This window comes from Sparus aurata, chromosome 5 (genome assembly GCF_900880675.1).
Source record: "Sparus aurata chromosome 5, fSpaAur1.1, whole genome shotgun sequence".
NCBI lineage: Eukaryota > Metazoa > Chordata > Actinopteri > Spariformes > Sparidae > Sparus > Sparus aurata.
In genome coordinates this window covers 36063924-36085468 of record NC_044191.1, presented here as the reverse complement: position 1 = coordinate 36085468, position 21545 = coordinate 36063924, and the positions used below count along the sequence as shown (strand labels likewise).

The window sequence follows — 21545 nt, the reverse complement described above, 5'->3', positions numbered from 1 at the left end:
TATTTTAGGGGCAAATGTGAGCAGGCATGAAAACGGGTCAGGGGTGAAAAAGTTGAGAAGGGCGCGCGGACGGGCGGTTGGACGGATGGACACTGTAGGGCGCCTGCGGATAAAATAAATATGCATGCCAGCCTGTCACTTAGTCTAACATTTACAATAAATATATGAGGCACAATGTGGTAAGGGCACCAACATGGCTTAATGCATTCTTCCATCATGATTGACAGACAAGATTTTTTGGGGGGGCCAAAGAAACCAACCTAAGAGTTTTCTACCATTATTGAAACATACCATCAACCTGAAATGCAATTTGCGATTGCAGACAGAGCATGCCTGAAAAAAATATGTTTGATTTAGAATCAAAGTTTCCCTTTTCCAATTTCACAGTAGCCAAATGAGTTGAGTGGATGCAATAATAAGCCAAGCACAGGTTCTGAAAAAATATTGTATTAAGAAGTTAAACATTGAATTAAAGGCAAGGAAAGAGCAGCACTGAAGTCAGTTGGCCAAAAGTCTAGCCCACTTGTGGACATGAGTAATCAAATAAGTAGCCATGAAGTAAGTATAGGTGTTACTATGGCATCAATGAAAGACATCATCTCTCTCAATTTTAAGGATGTGATTTTTTTTATGTAGAGTAGCCTCCACTATGAGCTGAGCAAGAGGTGTTGCCAATCCAGTTAGATTGAGTTCAATTGCGTTTCAATGTAAGAGTTTTGGTACAGGTACTGCCAATTCAATTTAGTTAGATTGGGTTCAATAATGTTTCACTGTGAGAGTTTTGGCGTACATAGACTTCAAGTTTTTAGCTCCAAAGTTCAAAAACTTTGTGTCTCCATGGCCCACTTTCACTGTGTTGCCACATGTCTCAGCCTTGCCCGCTTCTCTCCTTCAGCAGTCTGTTTCTTGGCCTGCTGAGCACTGCCAGTTGCTTGAGAGCCATACTTGCTCTGTTGCTGCTGTTATTCCTTCTTGTTCACCTTTTGCTGGTGTTTATATGTGGCTGCTGCAGAGTTAATGTTCTTGCACATTGTTCTGTCCACCTCCCCAAACTTCACGTCCTCCCTTCTAAAGAGCCGCATGGCTGTCTTCCTCCTGGACTGCAGGGTGTACTTGACTGTCTGGATCGCATTAAATGTTTCAACATTCATGTTGCCACTCCTTTTGTCAATCACATCATTCATTAGACTAAACGAAGACTCAACTCTTGGTCCATGAAAGATGGAGAGGTAACATTTAACCAGCGCACTCAGGGAGAGGTACTTATCTGGCTTGTCAAAGACATGACCCCACCATTCCATGATGCTCTCACCCTCCTTGAAACTGTGGATGGTTAGGTCAACATTAACTGCACAAGTTCTCTCTGGATGTCCTGGTCTGCTGGCAAAAGGTGCTTCAGCATACCACTCAGCCTGCAAAGAAATGAATGAGAATTTTAAATCAGTGCAAGAATCCCAAAGCACCTGGTAATATGGCAAAAAAACTTTAAATGTAATTTTTACCTCTTCAACTGGATGGTTGCCTGTGAGTGGCCTCTCAGAAGAGGGTCCAGAGCAGACAGGGCTGTCAGAGTCGGACTGGCCAAGGGGAGCTTCTGGAGGTACACTGCAGTGGTGACGTAGGCTTTCCTGACGTCTGCTAGGAATGGCACCAACAACTGACACAAAACACCAAAGACCATTATTTTAAGTCTCAAAAACAATTGAGAAAAAAAGCCATACAGGATATTTACAGCATGTTTAGGCTTCTGGCTCCTGAACGTGTCAGCCTCTTGTCCCACATATACTTCCTTGGAGGGCAGCAGCATATGATCCTCCAGGACCAACTCCCTTAGAGTCCTGGGAGACAGCTGTGTAAGGAAAGTAATTAATGGGAGTAATAACTTAAGTGACTTTCAAAAGACCCCAGGTTGAAAACAAAAGAGGCAATACTCAACTAGTGGCAAAGACAACAGAAAAAAAGAAATGGGGATGAAATCAATCAACTTATGTAGGCAGAGTGGGTGTAAGGAATTACCTTAGTAATATGCTCGGCCTTCACAAAGCAAGCCAAGTAGGCCAGGAACAGCTCAAGCTGCCGATCATGAAGATTGTGGACTAATGTCTGGCTACCCTGTGTATGTAAAACAAATTCTTATGAAATTGATTGACTGCCAACATTGGATGTGCATGCAGGTGCAGTCAAGTTGCAGTAATTCCTAGCACAACTAGCGCCCACCTGGAAAACCATGACATACTCCTTGAGAATAGCAAGCACACCCATGTAGATGCTGAGCCGTAGGACTGTTGTCGTCTCCTCATGCCACAACTTCTGACATACCCTCCTTTTTCTCTCACTGCCTTGTGGAGTCATGCCTGTGAAAGATGAGTTAATGTAAGTGAAAAACAATACATATTCCTACTGATTAGTAACTACATATCAAGTATAAGTGCTAATTATTATAAGGGATTGGACTATTGGAAGTCTCATCACCTTTCCTGTTGAGTTCCTCCTGAATCACCTTGATTCTGGCTCTTCCTATACAGCTCTTTAGACGCAGTGGAGAGGTATCCATAATAGAGGACTTTGTAAGGCAGGCATCATGGCATGGGTTGCCATGCTGGCATCATATGCAGACAACCAGCGATGAGGAACAAAGCCCCTTTGTGGGCTGGAGGCAGGGAGATTTAGGATCATGGCTATCTCCTTGAGGTACATCACCTGACAATAGACAGAAAAATATTTTAAAAGAAACACATAGACATTATACACATTCCATAGTTTTGTCACAGTACAGTACAGTAGGGACAGCAGCCGTGGTCTAGACTAGAGCTGACAAATACAGGTTATACCAAATTCACATGGGTGGAGTGTAAGAGGACGGTGAAGCACTATAGTGTCAAATATGCTTGGCATTTTGTTTACCTGGTCTGGAATCCACTGATGGTCAAGCTGAAGATCGCTGAACAGCTTCTCCAGGTAGCTGTCAAAGGGCTCGGAGAATTTCTTTGCGGCATTATGGATATGATGGCAGGAGTCTCCATCAACATCAAGCAGGTTGGGACAGTGTTGGTGGATCCTGGTCTCGAGGCCTGTCTTGCTGCCCCTCATTACAGCACATGAGTCATCAACAAACTGACAAGGTTCTGCCACGGGATGTTATCTTTCAGAAAAAAATTGCAGAGCACCTTCTGCAATGAAGCAGCGTTAACCTTCAGGACCTCCAAGGACCCCAAATGCTCCACCATCACCTTCCTATAGTCCTCATGGTAATAGCAAACCAGCATGGAGAGGATCTTCAACATAAAAGGTTTATTAGCCATGCAACATTTTAAAAGGCATACACTGAAGCAAAAACAGAAGGAGTTTGATGGCAATAGTTTGATTTGAGACTAACCTTTTTGTTGTTATTAGAGGTGCTCTCATCTAAATTAATGAAAAGGAGATTCTCCTCATGTTAGAAAAGATCCTCTCAGAGTAGGTCCGCCCTATGCAAAGTTGGACAGATTTGTCACACCACATGCATAATCTAATTGATTCAATATAAATATGCATACAGTTCATTCTGGCAACATAGCAGTATAAGAAAATAAGAAAGAAAATGTAAATACCTAAACCATGGACCATCTTGTATGAAGCTGTCGTCCGCAACAGCTTCATTCCCTGCAAAGCTGGTTTGTCCAATGCAAGCGTCTGGGCAACCTCAACAATTACAGGAGCCATGGAGAAGGAGACGGAATGCTCCACCAACGTTCCAAGAACCATTGCCTAAAACACAATTTATGTAATTAATGTAAGATAGTGTATGATTGTGAATAATAAGAATACTGATAATAATAGTAATAATACATTTACATTAAATAAACAATCTCAAAGTGCTTGTGTACTCTGTCTATGCTGCCTGTGCTAACTAACAGACCTACACCACCTACCTCTGCATTTGCAATTCGGTTTGTAACAGGTACAGGAATCTTTCCCTGGCACTGCTGCCTGATAGTCTCTGGGCCCTGGCTTGCTTGACTCTGGCTTGCAGGACTTTACCTAGATGAACCTGGAAAGAAGGTGCTGGCAACACTATGTGGGACCTGATCATCTCCACCTTCTTCTTATGGATCTCTGTCTGGCAGTGAGCCTGCAAAGCATGGCTGCCTTTGTTTGCATAATTGATGTCTTTGTGGCAAAGACCAGATCTGGCAAATCCCTGCCTGTTGATTTTGTTGAAAACATCACCTAGACGAAAGGACCGCTCTTGCCCTGTGACTGACACCTTTCCCTCGAGCTTTAGCCAGGAACAGTTCCAGCTGCATTTCAGCCCAGCATCCAGCTGTTTAATAAGAGCTGCATCCTTCTCCCCTAACACACTCATTCTGCAAAAATAATGTATTAGTGTTAGCGGTACTTTAGTATTAACTGTAACCCATCGTCTGAAGCCTTACGTGACACATAAACACCACGAAATTCAGTTGTGGATCTCTCCCCTTCTCCCACGCAGGAAGAAATGATGCCCTGATTGTCAGTGGATGGAGTGCACAGTCTACGAACGCGAGACGCTCAGCTTCCACAATTTGAAATGGCTCAAAACCACTTTCTATTAAGTTTTAATGAATAAATAAATACCATCCAAGCCTGCTATTAAAAATTCAGAACATGCCATGGTTCATTATGTTTTATGTGTCACCAAAGGCTTCAGAGGCTGGGTTACAGTATCTACTACTAAGGTGTTCTCTAGTTTAGCCTTATTGATAGAACGATGGACCACTTCACCTTCAGCCTTGTCAGTCCTCTCACATCACGTCCTGGAAATACAATTAATATTAGAAAGAAGTACTATAACCAGTGTTTCCTTTCTGTGATTTACCGTTAGCTATACAAGCTCGAAGCTAACTTCAGTAACAATATCTAGTTAAAAGTAGCGTTAGCTAATAATTTTCCACCAGAGCGTTAGCTGGCTAGCAGCTAACGTTGTGTTCCCTCACTGTGTTCAATGACTCAATTCATCAAGCTGTAGTTAACGTTAACTAAGCCTATGCCAACAGAGCTCCTGGGTAACTTAGATATAGGCTATGAGAAAATATAAAAATGATTGAAACTATCACTCACCAAATTCAGTCCGGTAAATTAATCCAGCTTCTAGCTTCTGGCTTCTGGCGGTCTGCACTCTGACTCCTCAATGGGCAAGCTCTGGTCAGGCAGCACAAGCGAAGCAAACTGCTTGCCCTTTGCAATATTTCTATGCACGCGCTTGCGCGCTCACCCACCCGCTCGAATGCTGCCGCGATTGACAAGCCAACAACATGAAAACAGTGCAAGCTAACTATTGGATATATTATAATGGATATTTCATTATAATCAGTAACATATACATTTGAAACAATGTGGCACTGTTTACATTTGCTTCTGCTTGCTGCCATATTGATGTTGGTGTGATGGAGGAGAGACCCAACATGAGCGTTTAGTACATCTGGCCTGTAAGTAGTGCAAGGAGCTGCAATAAAAGCTCTGTGGCTTGTGTTCATGTCAGGAATCTGAGACAGTGCAACATGCTTTGATTTCTTGTAGAAACTATGACTGCCAAAGACGAGATTGACTCAGAGAATTGCAAGAAATTGCCTTGGAAGAAGTATCTCTGAAAAGTATTTTAGAAGTCAAGCAGGAGGGGAAAATGCTGTTTTTATAATTCTTAAAAGACACAGGTCTTTATAGCAGGATATAATGCAGTAAGGTGCTAGTCCCATAGATGGCAGCAAGGCAACTTTTGGATGCCGGCTGCTGTGAAACCCAGAAGAAGAAGAACCACTAAACCACTGTGAAATTAGCTCACATTTTATTGTGAATATTTTCACGTATTGCAAAACAAATAACATAAAACTTACCATAATTGATCAGATACAGCCACCCGCTGTACAAACTAATTTTGATTAAATCCGCTGGTTCTATGTTTCCCATCGCGGCACAGAGAAGGCTGCTCTGCCACTGCAGCGGAGAACGAGCTAACATCCACTTAAAGACACGCCGGGATATATATCGTTATTGGGAGATAAAATTAGCTATATCAAGATATGAAATTTTGTCCATATCGCACAGCACTATTACAAATACTCCCAAAAAAATGTGCATCGAAGTAGAACCCAGTAGAGAAGCTTAACCAAATTTAAGTCACTGCTGCACTTCATGCAAGTGCCACAACCAAAAACTGCAAAGCACCTGGCTGCATTACGCTCTCAGTGTAAATTCAGTCCCATGGAAATTCAACTGCCACCCAGTGTACAAAATGTATGACAGCAAAAATAAATGAAAAGTTAAATTAATCAATGAAACACTCTTACACATCATGTTGTGGTGTAAGTGTGGTGAGTTCAGCCTCTCATGTCATTTTATCTTCCTCTCTGTTGTTTTACAGCATCTGGATTCAGGATTGTGCTGTTGGGAAAAAGTGAGGACAAACAGACCAGACTTGGTAACTTCATCATCGGGGACCAAGCTTTTGATAACCAAAAGAACAAGAAGTGTGTGGCCACATGTGGAGAGTGGAGAAGAAATCCTGTAACAGTAGTTAAAACTCCAAACATGTTCAGTCTGTCTGTGGAAGCTGTGAGAGAAGAGATGAAGAGGTGCATCAGTCTTTGTCCTCCTGGACCAAATGTTCTCCTGCTGTTAGTGAATCCTTCTGAGTTCACAGAGAAGAACAGAGAAACTCTGAAGTTCATCCTGAGTTTGTTTGGTCAAGATGCTTTAAAACACTCGATGGTCATCATCACACATGAGGGGAAGAAAATGACTTTCTCTGTTAATGAGCTCCTTAAAGACTGTGGAGGAAGACACTACAACATGTCTGAAGACAACCACTGGTCATTAATGCAGAAGATTGAGAACATTGTCCATGAAAACAGAGGAGCCTTCCTCACCTGCAGTGAAGAGACCATCAGACCAAAGTCTGAAGACATCAGAGCAGCTTTAAACCTGGTTCTGTGTGGGAGGAGAGGAGCAGGGAAGACTTCAGCAGCTGAGGCCATTTTAGGTCAGACAGAGTTTCCTTCAGTCTCCAACTCATCAGAGTGTGTTCAGAGTCAGGGAGAGGTGTGTGGACGTTGGGTTTCCCTGGTGGAGCTGCCTGCCTTGTGTGGAAAACCTCAGGAGGAAGTGATGAAGGAATCACTCAGGTGTATCTCCCTCTGTGATCCTGAGGGCGTCCATGCCTTCATCCTGGTCCTACCTGTGGGTCCCCTCACTGATGAAGACAAGAGTGAGTTAAAGACCATCCAGAACACATTCAGCTCTCGAGTCAATGACTTCATCCTGATTCTGTTCACTGTGGAGTCAGATCCTACAGCTCCAGCTGTTGTTAACTTTGTAAAGGGAAACAGAGACATCCAGGAGCTCCTTCAGAGCTGTGGAGGAAGATATGTTGTTCTCAACATCAACAACAAGCAGCAGATCTCTGAGATGTTGGATACAGTGGAAGAAAATAGCCAGTCTAAAAATAAACCACACTGCTATACAACTGAAACACTGGCACATGCACAGATGGATAAAATCATACAACAAGAGAAACAAATCCACAGACAACAAGCTGAACTTCAGAGGCTGAGTCAGGATAACAAGATCACTTGTAAGTACTTTCAATTTAAACAATAATCACATCATTTCTACATGACTGTCTGGATCCTATACTGCAGCAACTGTGAATATTTAAGTATCTCCATGTCTTTATATTTCACAGGTGCTGATGAAGAACAGAGTCCAGAGTGTCTCAGGATTGTTCTGATAGGGAAGACTGGCAGTGGGAAGAGCTCTTCAGGAAACACCATTCTAGGAAGAAATGAGTTTACAGCTGATTTAAGTCAAACATCAGTCACCAAACGTTGTCAGAAAGCACAGACTGTAGTAAACGGTCGTCCAGTCGTTGTGGTCGACACTCCTGGTCTGTTTGACACAATGCTGTCCAGTAAAGAGGTTGACGAGGAGATGGTGAAATGCATCAGTCTTCTGCCTCCAGGACCACATGTCTTCCTGCTGGTGATACCAATTGGCAGATTTACACCAGAAGAGAAGGACACATTAAAACGTATCCAGGAAGGCTTCGGGAAGAATGCTTAGAGGTTCACCATCATTCTGTTAACTGGAGGAGACAAACTAAAGAAAGACGAGATATCTGTTGAAGAATACATCGAAGAAGAATGTGATGATTCTTTCAAAAAGCTGATCGCTGACTGTGGAGGAAGATACCACGTGTTTAATAACTATGATGAACAAAAGCACATGCAGGTCAGTGAGCTGATCACCAAGATCGACACCATGGTGAAGACAAATGGAGGCAGCTGCTACACTAATGAGATGCTGCAAGAGGCCGAGGCAGCGATACAGAAAGAGATGGAGGGAATCCTGAAGGAGAAGGAAGAAGAGATGAGCAGAGAGAAGGAGGAGCTAAAAAGAAAACATGAAGGAGAGATGGAAGAGATGAAAAGAAGAATGGAAGAACAAAGAGCAGAAACAGAAAAGGAGAGAAAACAGAGAGAAAAACAACTTAAAGAAAAGGAAGAAAACATCAACAGAGAACGTGAGGAGAGAAAGAAAGAACAGGAAATGAGAGAAGAAGAAGACAGGAAGAGAAAACGAGGAAGAATTCAAACGACAGGAGTGGAAAGAAAAAGTTGAAGCTTTGGAACAAAAAATCAGATCAGAGAGAGAATCAAAGGAAAACATTCAGAGAAAGTTGGAGGAGAGCAGAGAAGAGATGTGGAGAGAACGAGAGGAGGAGGAGATAAAACGAAAGGAATGGTGGGAAAAACGACTTCAAGAAGATGAACAGAGACGACAGGAGGAACAAACAAGACTCAGAAAACTGCAAGAAGAATACAAACAAGAAAGAGAAAATGATGTAAAGAAAAGAAAAGAAGAGGATCGAATGAGCAGAGAACAAGAGGAGAAAGAGAGAAAATACATGGAGGAAGAACTGAGAGCAGAAATAGAAAAGGAGAGAAAACTAAGAGAAAAACAACTTAAAGAAAAGGAAGAAAACATCAACAGAGAACGTGAGGAGAGAAAGAAAGAACAGGAAATGAGAGAAGAAGAAGACAGGAAGAGAAAACAAGAGGAAGAAATTCACAAACAAGAGTGGAAACAAAGAGTTGAAGCTTTGGAACAAAAAATCAGATCAGAGTCAGAATCAAAGGAAAACATTGACAGAAAGTTGGAGGAGAGCAGAGAAGAGATGAGGAGAGAACGAGAGAACTGGGAGATAAAACAAAAGGAATGGTGGGAAAAACGACTTCAAGAAGATGAACAGAGACGACAGGAGGAAGAAACAAGACTCATAAAACTGAGAGAAGAATATAAACAAGAAAGAGAAAATGATGAAAAGAAAAGAAAGAAGAGGAGAAAGAGAGTAAAGACATGGAGGAAAAACTGAGAGCAGAAATAGAAAAGGAGAGAAGACTGAGAGAAAAACAACTTAAAGAAAGGGAAGAAAACATCATCAGAGAACGTGAGGAGAGAAAGAAAGAACAGGAAATGAGAGAAGAAGAAGACAGGAAGAGAAAACAAGAGGAAGAAATTCACAAACAAGAGTGGAAACAAAGAGTTGAAGCTTTGGAACAAAAAATCAGATCAGAGTCAGAATCAAAGGAAAACATTGACAGAAAGTTGGAGGAGAGCAGAGAAGAGATGAGGAGAGAACGAGAGAACTGGGAGATAAAACAAAAGGAATGGTGGGAAAAACGACTTCAAGAAGATGAACAGAGACGACAGGAGGAAGAAACAAGACTCATAAAACTGAGAGAAGAATATAAACAAGAAAGAGAAAATGATGAAAAGAAAAGAAAAGAAGAGGAGAAAGAGAGTAAAGACATGGAGGAAAAACTGAGAGCAGAAATAGAAAAGGAGAGAAGACTGAGAGAAAAACAACTTAAAGAAAGGGAAGAAAACATCATCAGAGAACGTGAGGAGAGAAAGAAAGAACAGGAAATGAGAGAAGAAGAAGACAGGAAGAGAAAACAAGAGGAAGAAATTCAGAAATAAGAGTGGAAACAAAAAGTTGAAGCTTTGGAACAAAAAATCAGATCAGAGTCAGAATCAAAGGAAAACATTGACAGAAAGTTGGAGGAGAGCAGAGAAGAGATGAGGAGAGAACGAGAGAACTGGGAGAAAAAACAAAAGGAATGGTGGAAAAAACGACTTCAAGAAGATGAACAGAGACGACAGGAGGAAGAAACAAGACTCATAAAACTGCAAGAAGAATACAAACAAGAAAGAGAAAATGATGAAAAGAAAAGAAAAGAAGAGGATCGAATGAGAAGAGAACAAGAGGAGAAAGAGAGAAAATACATGGAAGAGAAGTTTAAGCAGAAAATGGAGAATCTGAAGAAGACGTATGAAGAAGAAGCCAGAGAGAAAGCTGAAGAGTTCAATGAGTTCAAAGAGAAATACAACAAGAAGCTTGATGACCAGAAGAAAGAACACGAGGAACAAATTGAAGGAAAAAGTTGAAAAGTACGACTTCTTAGAGGCTCTTAAAGCCCACAATGATGAAGAAATGAGGAAAAAAGAAGAAGAGATGAAGGAAAAACATCTCAGTCAAGTTTCTGACTTGGTTAAATGTGTGACCAAAAGGAGAAACGAATCTGAAACAAATTGATGACTTACTGAAAAATCAAGAAGAAAAAATTAAATGGGTGAAAACTGAAGAGGAAAAGAAAGAACTGCAGGAACAACATGAAAAACAAATGAATGACTTGATACAGGAACTTCTGAGTCAGGAGGACTCGTGGTGGAGTTGGACAAAGTCATGGTTTGGATTTGATTAGTTAAACTAGGTGGTGTCAAACAAAACCTCAGGAGGAGCAGTGGGCTGTACTGTAATGTAGAACATGGACACAGAAAATACTTCATCAGCTGTCAGGTGTCTAAATATTTAAGTGTACAACATTAAACTGGAGGTAACCATAGCAACAGTGGTGTTGAAGCTTAATCAGCAGTTAACTGTCTCAGACTGTGAAGAAGAAACAGACACACAGCTGATCTCAGACAAGATTTTAACTGATTATCCATGAGAAGAATAACTTTATATTTATAGAACCTCTTTAAAAACAGTTACAAAGTGATTTACATACAGTAAAACTGCAAATGAACACAAATACAAGTCTAACTGTTTCTTCAGTTGAAGAGATTCATAACTGAAGTGAATGATTTCATTATCTAACAACAACAAAGTAGAAGTCAATGTGGTGCAGATGTGACTCGTGTTCCAGAAACATGTATTTACATTTACATACATGTATGAAGTGTCTCACAGGGCTGAAGTTACAGCTCACACAAGACAGAAGACAAGTGAGAGAAGGAAACTGTGTCAGTATGAATCTCTGACATCAGTCATTAACAAGTCAAGTAAAGTTAAACTACTTTTTGTTTGTGTGTTTCATGAGCCACCCAGTGGACGGCTGATGTCACTGCACTGCTGTGTAAAGAAATTCTGTTCTGTGATTGTGAAAAGGAGTCAGCACAACGTCAACACATGTTCACTTTGTAGAAAGTCTTTATGATGTTTTATCTGTTTTCTTCTGTACGGTTGAGTTGTGAATAATTTCTTGTTTTGCTGATTGTTTTATTTTCTTTTATTGTTTGTGTGATTTATTTACAAATTAAAAACAGACAACAGCTCAGTAAAGAAAGATTATGAGAAAGAACTTGATGTTTGTAAGAGAAATTAAAGGTCAAATATTATATATTAACATATCAACTGTTCATATAAAAATGATTTTAAAAATGCCATTATAGACAGTTAATGTATATGTTTTTCTTACATGCTTTGTAACTGATTACATCAACTTAAAACAATCCAGATGAATCTTAAATAGTCCTGTCTGTGATCTTTGGTTTCTTTGTCATGATAAAAGATGAACAAAGTGTTTCCTGTAGTTCAGTGTGACTGCTTTGTTTCTACCTGCAGGAGACACTGAGGGAGGAAGTGGGTTCAGTCTGACACACGTCTTTATTCACCTCTCTAGTTATTTATGTACTTTCTTCATCTTTAGATAAAACTGTTACTGAGATACTCTCAAAGTATTCAAAGTATCTGAGGAGGACTTGTCCAGTTTACTTCACATAATATAACAACTTTAGCAAATTAAACACATCAAATCTGAATCAACCTCAATAACAGATTACTTCAGGACTCAGTGGCTGATGTTGGTCAGTTTTAAGCATTTCCACAGACTGAATGTGTCTCATGATGTCCTAACAGTTAAAAACTTAAACACTCAAGTAAACCCCCTGATATTTGTTCATTAGCCTACATCACGCAAATCTCCTTGTTTTAAATATGTTCACGTGATGCATGTAAACAGTGTGTAGAAAGAAGTGTGGATGTTGTGTTATTACTGAATCATCACGTGATCACAGAACAATTCTATAGTATTTTAACTACAAATAACAAAATGTTAAACTAAGCGTCTCTTCACATGGCGGGTGTTTGTTCTGTCACTACCAGCTCACCTCCTCTCTCCGTCATCAGTGAGCATCCTCCGGGCTGAAGTGAGTCCCACTCCGCCTCAGTCTGCAGGTTCCATCCGTCTGTCCGTCCTCCTGGAGACACAAACACAATCTGTTAACAACATCTGCTAACGTTCCACTACCAACGGCCATTTAACGGTCACTGACAGCAGACTGACTACACATTTCAACAGCTGAAATAAATCACACAGAAGAAGATATTATCTCCTCCACAACTTCTGTGCTACCAAGATCCAACACAAATATTAAAATAATGACAAAATAATGAAGTAACTGGAGTGTTTGCTGGTTAACTGCTGATGTCTGGGTTAGCTAGCTTAAATATAACGAGTCATTGAACATCAAGCTAGGAACCTAAATGAATCCTCACATCTGCAGCAGGCTCTACAACTAAATACACACGACTAATACAGTCACAGAATAATTAACAACAGTCATTAGAAGCCCTGTGAACACAACAGAATAAAGAAAAAACGTTTCTACGTACCAAATGAAGATATTGACGGACTTTGACGGAGTTTGTTACAGACCGACATGTTCCGTCTGACTGCTCATGAACTTGGGGTTCACCACTCAAGTCTGCAGGGGCTCCACAAGATGGCGCCCGTCCCAAAGAAACGGACCCTGATCAGAACAAACTGAGAGAAGATCAATGTTACTGCAAACACTTTGTCACCAACAGGATGAAGTAGCTGTAATGTGTAGTAACCAGGTTAGCCTTGTTCATATAATAATGATGTTAAACAAAGTGATAAAGTAGAATTCAGACCGTTCATGTGTCTGTCTACTGAGAGGAAGTGATGACAGTGAATCAAACACTTTCACTTTCTGTCGTTAAGGGCGGCGGACAAGTAACGGGACATCACGACGAATTACAACTGAACTAAAGGTAAATACCAACAATAAATACAGTATAAAATCCATCAGTGCTGTAGATCAATAGAACGGATGATTCATCAGAGTCAGCAGCTGATGAGAGACGATAATCACTCTGATCAGAGTTACTTCACTAACTGCGCAGGTCGCTTCTAACGGCGGAGACGCTCAAAGTTAATCCAACAGGCTCAGCAGGAAACATGATCAATATGTTTGAATTGTTCTCAAATCTTTACACTTCTACTGGAGTTCAGGTGAATCAGGCTGTCAATCTGAATCTGAATCTCTAATGTTTTGTCTGCATGTACTAAATGTTTATCTCACTTTAATATCAACTTTAAGCGGTCGCAGCCATTTTGTAGGTCAGGAAGTTATCACTGTTAGACGGATGGTTTGTCTTTACAGGCTCAGTTTGTGTGCTGTGTATTGATCTAACTATACATCTAGGTCTACATACATATATATACATATACAGACAGCGTGTAGTGTTATTTATTGAAGTGCCAGACTGCACCTGATAAGACCGCGCGCGTGTGTGTCGGAGCACGTGACGCGCACATCTCTGTAGTTTGTGTCAGCTGGCTGTGAGCTGCAGCTTCTGTCCTGCAGTCCTGCAGTCAGACTTGTATGAACACTGAGGTCGTGCAGGTCTGCTAGAAGGAGCAGCATTAAGGAGGAATTAGAGAATGTTGTTATTAAACATCAGGATCAGAATCAGTGTTCCTGTATCTGCACACTGACCCAGAACAGACCGCCTCTCTGTCATGCAGGACTTTATATGATCCTTCCTGTGGAAACTCATTTCCACCAGCTAAAGACAAAACATGATGAAATCTGTTCTCATGGTAAGATATGGTTATGAGTTAAAATTATGAGTTTAGTGCTGACAATTTATCTCTTTGTGTCCCAATTTGAAGTTTTATCTCATAATTATGACTTTAATTGATACTTACAACTTTCATCTCATTAAAATTTGCATCTCATAATTATGATTTGATGTCATAATTTCAATTTTTTTGACCTTCCATCACATAACTTTGACTTTTTTTTTATCTGATAAATTGTCATTCTGGCTTTATCTCTCAAAATTATGACTGACATGGTAATATAATATACACTGGAATGTAATTTTCATGGTAATGTTTTTCTCACTGTGTTGTATTGTTGCCACTGACAGTGTCAGAGCAGAAACTCTGGACATGTCACTCTTCAGTACAGCTCAGTAGTTTGTTGGCTCAGGTTTTAAATGCAGTTGCTGTTTCTGTTACTCTTGTGTTGAGTGTGTCGCTGGGTGACGTGCAGCCCTGATACTGTACAGCTGAGCTCCTTACATACAGTTACATCACAGAATGTAACAAGTGGTGCATGAAGAGCTGTTGAGCTTTGCTGATGAGAAGACGCTCACCTTTGTTCAAAACATGCCAAAAAAAAAGACTTTAATATTTTAACATTCAACCAGGTTGTGTAAACTGTGAACATTTTATTTCCTGACTTAGAGAAGAACATGGTGGAGCTCCTGCAGCATTACACCTGTGTAGCCTACAATTCATGTGGATGTAGGAGTTCTTATCCAGGAAAGAAACTGAAGTAGCTCAACTATATTAAAAGATAATTTATTCAGAAAGCCTTAAAATCTACAGACTGTAGACTCAGGAACAAATAACATAGGTTACATGATTCTATAGATGTAAAAGTTAAATTGTAATAATAATTTTCAGTATAAGGTAATTTTCAGCACAGGCCTTCACATTGTCAGCTGTATCCAGCTGATGGGTTGTTGGGTTGAATCCCCAGTGGAGTTGTGAAGGTGAGCTCTGTAAACAGGCTGGTGTGTGAGATGGTTTATGTTCTGATCATTCCTCCTGCAGGTTGTTACTGCAGCAGCTGCTCTCCAGCTGAACCAGTCTCTGACGTTTCCAGCAGAGTGACGTCATGGCGGCTGCAGCATCAGGTGAGTCCAGTCAGACTTTATTACTCTTTGACTGAACACAACATTTGGTGGATTCACAACATAAGTCAGTGTGATGTCTGAATCATCTGCTACAGGACTTATAGCAGGACACCTAAAGTAAACCACAGGAAGCAGTTTGTGAAGGAACTAGTGTGAAAGCTCGATGTTAAATATCTGACACTTCACTGAACTGCTGTTAGATTTGTTTGAATTTTTTTTTATTTCAAAGAGTGCAGAGCCAGCAGAGTTCCACTGGGTGGCGACAAAACATTAAAGTCTGTGTAAAGCAAAATCAGCCATTTTCAGTGTCAGTGGTATAAATACATTCAGCGCGTCAGCTTCAGCGGTTCTCCCACTCGCTCTCCTACGGAGCCCCTTAAGGACATGGCGGGGAAAAAAATGATGGGTGAAAAAAAAAAAAGATGTCGCAAAACCTTTGCGAGATCCTGCAAAAGCTGCAACACTTTGCTGGTCGTTCGGTAAAGTTGGAAAGATATTCACAGATTCGAACTTCCAGGATCATTAAATCTGAAGTGAAACGTTTTTTAAACACAAATGATGCCTCTGTCCCACCATAATAGCATAGACTGCGAGCTACAAGGACCAAAACCCCGATTTTGTACTAAAGTTAGCCGTCCTCCGAGCGCGACGGACAACATCGATCTCTATGCGCAGCCGGCAGCCGGGCGAGTGCGCAGTATGGAACGCCAACGAGGTCACTAACACGTGAATTCCAACACGTAAACAACACGTAAACAACGTGTCAATTTTTCACGCGTTGTTTACGTGTTGTTAACGTGTTGTTAACATGTTAACAACATGTTAACAACGCGTTAACGACGCGTTAATTTCACGTGATTGTGAGCCCTTTGGCCACAGTTTGAAACGGAGTCTTGAGTCCCCATCGGCTCCTGAACTGTTGGGTTAAACCATGTATGTAAGCCTGGGGGGGTTTCCACCCTCTATTTAACATAATAAGAAACCTCTTAGTTCTTTGCCATTGTCTTCCTTTATTGTGTAGCTTATAAAAATAAAACATTTGGGTTGCAGTTTTAGAACTTTATTAGTTATTACCAACATTAGTTATTAAATTATAAATGATCTTTATCAGGATAAAATTGCCTCATTTTGCTCCACTATAGTGGGCATTCTAGCTTTAACACCATTCATCAAACTTTAATTTAATATCAATAAAAACATTAACATTTTTTTTATGGAGATACTAACTGCAATGGTACTCAATGAATATCTGTATTTGGAAAACATGGAACTTTACTCTTTGAGCATTTGAATGTAATATATGACCAGCAGGGGGCATACCATGCCTTACTCTTAGTCCTGATAAACTTTTAAAATACAGGTTGATAAGAATGTCCAGATTGTACGGAGCCCCTTAAGGGACATGGGGGGGAAGATGTCATTTTTGCGGGATCTCGCAAAGATTTTGCGAGATCCCGCAAAAGCTGTAACACTTTGCTGGTCGTTCGGTAAAGTTGGAAAGATATGCACAGATTTGAACTTCCGGGATCATTAAATCTTAAGTGAAACGTTTTTCAAACACAAATGATGCCTCTGTCCCACCATAATAGCATAGACCAGTGATTCTTAACCATAGGGCCGCGGCCCAAGCTTGGGCCGCAAGCGCCACCTAGAGGGCCGCCAAAAACTTTAAGTTTTGCACCTGTGGGCCGCGAGGGCCGCGGGACTGCATAGGTTATCAACTGAAGACACCAGAGAAAAGCTGTTATCCATGAGACGCTCAGTTACAATGCAGCTTCCGACCACACGGTGGCGGTAATGCGTCAGTAAGTTGTTTAAGAAGCTCACAGAAGAACAGAAGACATTCAGCTTGCTGCTCACCTGTAGCCAGGGGCGTCGCACGGTGCGACTCGCACCCGTGGGAGGTGTCGGTGTTTCAACACCCACACTTTTCCCGGTGAGAGGGTCCAACACCCTCACTTTTTCTGCCGTTTATCCGCAGTTTTGCACAAATGCCTCACTACAGTCGCTCAGTTTCTCTGGCCGCTCTGTGTCTGCGCTCCCTGCAGCTGCCTCCTCTCCCCCTCCCTCTCCTGTTGCTGCTTCAAACAAACATGACACCGGCTTTGGGACTGACCGGCTGATGATTGGCTGTTCTGCCTTAAGTCCCGCCTTTCTTGCTGTGTTAGATTTATTGTTCAGCTCGTGCTGATGATGCGGGAACAAACGTAAAATACCAAATAATAGCCCGTTTATTTGTTTCAATCACTTAACAGACCAGGCGTTTATTTGGGACAGGCGTTTAATTCCCTCCTCACAAAACTCCGGGATGAAAATGTCACAAACTTGGCCAGCTTCTCTGTGAATTCTCTGGCATCCTTCTGGGCACAACACGTGAAAAAGGCGAAGAAGAAAAACGTGCAGTGTCAGTGGTCACGTCTTCTTCCTTGATGTTTTTTCAAAATAAATTAGGCTCTGCATTGGCGGTTATTTACCCAAATATACACCTCCACCCAGCGTTTAAAGAGGACCACATGATGTGTTTTATAATGTTTTTATTCTTTACAGCTGCTAATGTATGCAACGCTGTTACTGTGATGATACATGACAGTTAAATATTGAATATATCTATAATAACCACATCCTGACATGTAACTGTGATTTTTGATGGGTACTAATAATAACAATCATGACAAAATAATTAACAAAGACTGCAGATCACGATAAGAAGCTGTAACTGGCAGTGAGATGCTTTCTTTTCTGTTAGCAGTGAAGTGATGTACTCCATGACAGAACATTATAAAAAATGATAATGTATAAAATAATGTTAAACGGTGAAAAAAAAGTACAGTTGCAGTAGGCTTCTATTATAAATATGCAGCATATATAGTTTATTATTATTATTATTATTATTATGACTACTACTACTATTTTTCTGCATATTCTTGACTTTGAATGGGAGCTGCTGTAAATCATTTCTGTGTCTGATTCATATATTATGCAGTCAGTTGTCCATATTTTAAGTTAATTTAAATGAACAAGACAGATGTCACATTTACATGTCAGGGTGTGGTTATTATAGACACAGATTCAATATTTAAGTCATTTATCATCACAGTAACAGTGTTACATACCAGCCTTAAACTGGTAAACTGGTGAGTTAAACTGTGGTCACTGTATGTTACTGCGTTGACGATTCAAGACCCTTTTTAAAATTAAGAAACTGTTCTGTGAAACTTTCTTCTGCCCATGCCCACAATATGTTGACAGAAGTTCATTAAAAATCTTTGTGGTTATCACGTATAATCACGTAATTGTATTATTTATTCAACTTTATTAACGTATTACCATGTTAAACTGTAAGTGGATTTTACTTATTATTGAATACAAATCAAACCAAGAGTGAGATCAATTAAACCTATATGCAGTGTTGGGGAGACTTAAACTACATGTAGTTGAACTACACAGCTTAACTACAATTTGCTGTAACTTGCTGGTAGTTAAACTACATTCATATTTTGTGCTGCATCAAGTAATTCAACTACTTTTTGGGTATTTTTTTGTAGTTTAACCACTCAATGTACTAACTACAATTTTGGCAAATAAGACGAGTTTTCATATATATATATATGTATATATATATATATATATATATATATATATATATATATATATATATATATACATATATATATAGAGAGAGAGAGAGAGAGAGAGAGAGAGAGAGAAATAAAAGATCTATATAATATACATTTTATTTTATTTTTCTTTGAAGAAGTTCAACACTGGTGTCCCAGCCAGTGCAGCATGTGAGCAGCTTTTTAGTGTTGGTAAAGATGTTTATAGTGCCAAATGGATCCGGCTGTCTGATAAAAACTTTGAGAGACTGCTCATGTGACATCTAGTTCTAGTGCCGAAGTGTTAGTGCCTCTGAAGTTCCTGTGATGTTGACCAAAAATGTCAGCTTTTGTTCTTTGAAAAATAAAACTTGAGTTGAGAGGCATATTTGTATGTGAATTTTTTGTAGGCTATTATATTTTGTTTCATATACATCATATGTTGATTTATTTAACGCTGATTTAAATGAGTATAAAGAGTATAAGTGGTTGCTAAAGCTACTTTTTTTAGCAGTAGTTTTACAAACCACATTTCTCCAGGAGTAGAAATGCAGTTTGTTAAAACTACAGCCAGGCTGAACTACATGTAGTTTTACATGCTACGCTTGCAAACTAGCTTCCCCACTGCATATACAGTGTTAATATTTAATGGGCCCCGGGCCACTCTGCACTGAAAAAATTGGGCCTTAAGGTCGAAAAGGTTAAGAACCCCTGGCATAGACTATGAGCTACAAGGACCAAAACCCAGATTTTTTGCTAAAATAAGCCGTCCTCCGAGCTCGACGGACAACATCGATCTCTATGCGCAGCCGGAACCGGAACGGCCGTAAGCTGTCATTTGGATTTAAACCCTATAATGTCTCATATAAATACCCAACTGAGTGATGAATGCATTCATTGTGTCATGATATTTAAAAAAAAAAACGTAATAACACAAAGTGTACATTTTAACAAGTTTAATTATACATTTATCGATATCATAGTAAACCGTAATTATTGCGCAAGGTTTTAATAGAGAAAACCCAGAACAAGAAAAAACTATTAAAAGTAACTTATTTGATTATGAAGCATTTTATTTTCACACTTAATATATAATAAAATAAATAATGATAATTGAAAAAGCTGGAAACGAGCTGATCTAAAACAAACACACACAAAAAAGAGCCGTTTCGATCACTTTGAGCACTCCTTGAACAAGATGCGGGCATCGATCCCAGCCAGGTCGAGGATGTTATAGAAGACCGCCACTGGCCATCTTCACTGACACGGACACGGAGGCAGTACCGGTCCGCTGCAAACGGAACCAAACACCAGACAATTGAAATGCCACAAGCGTGTGTGTGGTAACTGTACGAGAGCGGAGGTAATGTGCGGAGATGTGACCAGTGATCACAACGGCTCTTTGTTTGTTTTAGATCAGCTCGTTTCCAGCTTTTTCGATTATTATTCTACTATTATTGTTTTATTATATATTGAGTGTAAAAATAAAATCTTTCATAGTCAAGTAAGTTACTTTAGTTGTATATTGATAAATATATAATTAAACTTGTCAACATGTTCATTTTGGGGTTATTATTATTATTTATTTTTTTTATTTTTATTTTTTTAAATATCATGACACAATGAATGCATTCATCACTCAGTTGGGTATTTACATGACAGATTATAGAGTTTAAATCTAGCGGTCCAAATGACCGCTTACAGCAGTTCTAGTAGTTTTGAATTCTGGCCCTTCTGAAGTCCAGCTGACACTTTGGTCACAGGGGTCCGCTGTGTGACAGCGGAGAGTCAGCAGCTGGATTTTGCGCCCACGGTCAGTAGTATTAGCAGGTGTATAGGCAAACAAACAAACAAACAACAACGACCCGACCATTATTCATTGTATTATTACATTTGTGGGAAGTTATTGCAATAAAGATTTTCACGTCCCCACAAATAAATCATTGCAAACGTAATAGTTATTACATGTGTAGAAAATAGCATGTTACGTTTGTAGTAGGCAGCGGCTCTTACATTTGTGGAAAATGTATTACATTTGTGGGTTTATAACATTAAATGCTGCAGATTTGTATTACGTTTGTGGGTTTATTGACGATGTTGAATGACGATATTTGTCTCTTAATACCTACAAAGCCTCCTGCAGGCCTGATGCAGATAGACAATGAAGCCAAGAAATTGTAATAAGGAATGTTCTACCTGCTCTTATAGCCTATGCACACAGCCAGTAATCAGATTAAAGTTACTTAGAATTATTTTTGTCATTTTCCTTGGTAAAAATATATAGTTCTGCTCTTTCCTGACTCGGGGAGTGATGTCACGTGTGCCACAAGTCACGTTTTCAGCATGAGCACAACTCACGTGTCAGACCACGCAGCAACACAAACACAAACAACAATGGAGGGAGGAGAGAGATGCGCGTTTTCTAGCTGAAAAAATACAGTCATTATTTTGAGTTCCTGTCAGCTAAAGATGAGAATTGTCTTTGCGAGATCTCACAAAGGTTTTGCGAGATCCCGCAAAAATGACATCTTTTTTTATCTTTTTTTTTTCACCCATCATTTTTTTTTTTCACCCATCATTTTTTTCCCCCCCATGTCCCTTAAGGGGCTCCGTACTCTCCAGTCTTGGATAACATT

The 21545-nt window shown here is 40.0% G+C and overlaps 3 protein-coding genes and 1 pseudogene across 4 annotated transcripts in view; 3 read left to right on the top strand and 1 right to left on the bottom strand.

Moving 5' to 3' along the window:
* Positions 1-12048, top strand: part of LOC115581398 (GTPase IMAP family member 8-like) — a 33422-nt pseudogene extending 21374 nt beyond the window's left edge.
* LOC115581340 (golgin subfamily A member 6-like protein 22) overlaps positions 1-21545 on the top strand; it is a 132311-nt gene that overhangs the window by 69301 nt on the left and 41465 nt on the right. The gene's annotated exons all lie outside the window — the stretch shown is intronic.
* On the bottom strand, positions 432-6392 carry LOC115581381 (uncharacterized). Of its 2 annotated transcripts, XM_030416425.1 has the most exons (11): positions 4744-6392; positions 3912-4346; positions 3591-3747; positions 3377-3467; positions 2905-3275; positions 2473-2700; positions 2218-2354; positions 2017-2112; positions 1733-1849; positions 1503-1657; positions 432-1412 (listed from the first exon to the last, which is right to left on the bottom strand). In XM_030416425.1, the coding sequence occupies exons 6-11, from the start codon at positions 2552-2554 to the stop codon at positions 1334-1336; spliced, it is 666 nt and encodes a 221-aa protein (XP_030272285.1). In that variant the 5' UTR covers positions 2555-2700; positions 2905-3275; positions 3377-3467; positions 3591-3747; positions 3912-4346; positions 4744-6392; the 3' UTR covers positions 432-1333. The 2 variants fall into 2 exon arrangements, with proteins under 2 accessions (XP_030272285.1, XP_030272284.1); XM_030416424.1 differs by having other exon boundaries at positions 3912-6392.
* LOC115581330 (centromere-associated protein E-like) overlaps positions 13061-21545 on the top strand; it is a 19377-nt gene continuing 10892 nt past the window's right edge. Inside the window, exons 1-2 of the mRNA XM_030416335.1 lie at positions 13061-13375; positions 15231-15313. Coding sequence (XP_030272195.1) covers positions 15295-15313 — 19 coding nt within the window. The 5' untranslated portion in view covers positions 13061-13375; positions 15231-15294. The remainder of the gene's footprint in view (positions 13376-15230; positions 15314-21545) is intronic.